At 42.5% G+C, this 504-nt stretch overlaps 1 protein-coding gene across 14 annotated transcripts in view; it reads left to right on the top strand.

The window, feature by feature from the left end:
• The window catches only part of DLG1 (discs large MAGUK scaffold protein 1), a 317,929-nt gene that overhangs the window by 307,543 nt on the left and 9,882 nt on the right, over positions 1-504 (top strand). The window contains exon 18 of one of the 14 annotated variants that reach the window (XM_019503518.1): positions 132-182. The exons of the other annotated variants lie outside the window; for them this stretch is intronic. Within the exon in view, the coding sequence (XP_019359063.1) occupies positions 132-182 (51 nt within the window). The remainder of the gene's footprint in view (positions 1-131; positions 183-504) is intronic. 14 annotated transcript variants of the gene reach the window in all.

The following is a 504-nucleotide window of genomic DNA, read 5'->3' on the forward strand; positions in this document are numbered from 1 at the left end:
ATCATCATCTGTATATTTGGAGGATCTTATTTTCCTTCCTTAAAGGGATACACTTTTAAACATACCAGGGTTTTTTTAAATACCTTCTTAACACTTCAGTATGTTTCCTTATGTATATATTTAACTTTTAGGTGGCCAGGAGGAATATGTCTTGTCTTATGAACCAGTGAACCAGCAAGAAGGTTTGTAGAGCATCTTCATATATTAACTGAATTATTGAAATATTCCTTTGTGTTCTTACAAATCAAATACCATAAAGATTCTAATAGTATAAAAGCCTAAGTCTGTCCGTCTGTCTGTCTGTCTCTCCATCTGTAACACTTTATTCACACTTTGACTGGCTGACAAACAGCCAATCAGTGTGAGAACAGTCGTTCGACTGGGACCTGGCAGCATGGTGGAACGCGCCGGCATGATGCTGGGGACAAGGGGGCTGCAGCGGGAAGGGGTGGAATGAGCCCAGACCCCAAGCAGCAAGAAGGAAGGGGGGAGTGGGCCCAGATG

Source organism: Gavialis gangeticus, unplaced genomic scaffold (assembly GCF_001723915.1).
Source record: "Gavialis gangeticus isolate Ggan-Ray unplaced genomic scaffold, GavGan_comp1, whole genome shotgun sequence".
In the NCBI taxonomy this organism is placed as follows: Eukaryota; Metazoa; Chordata; order Crocodylia; family Gavialidae; genus Gavialis; species Gavialis gangeticus.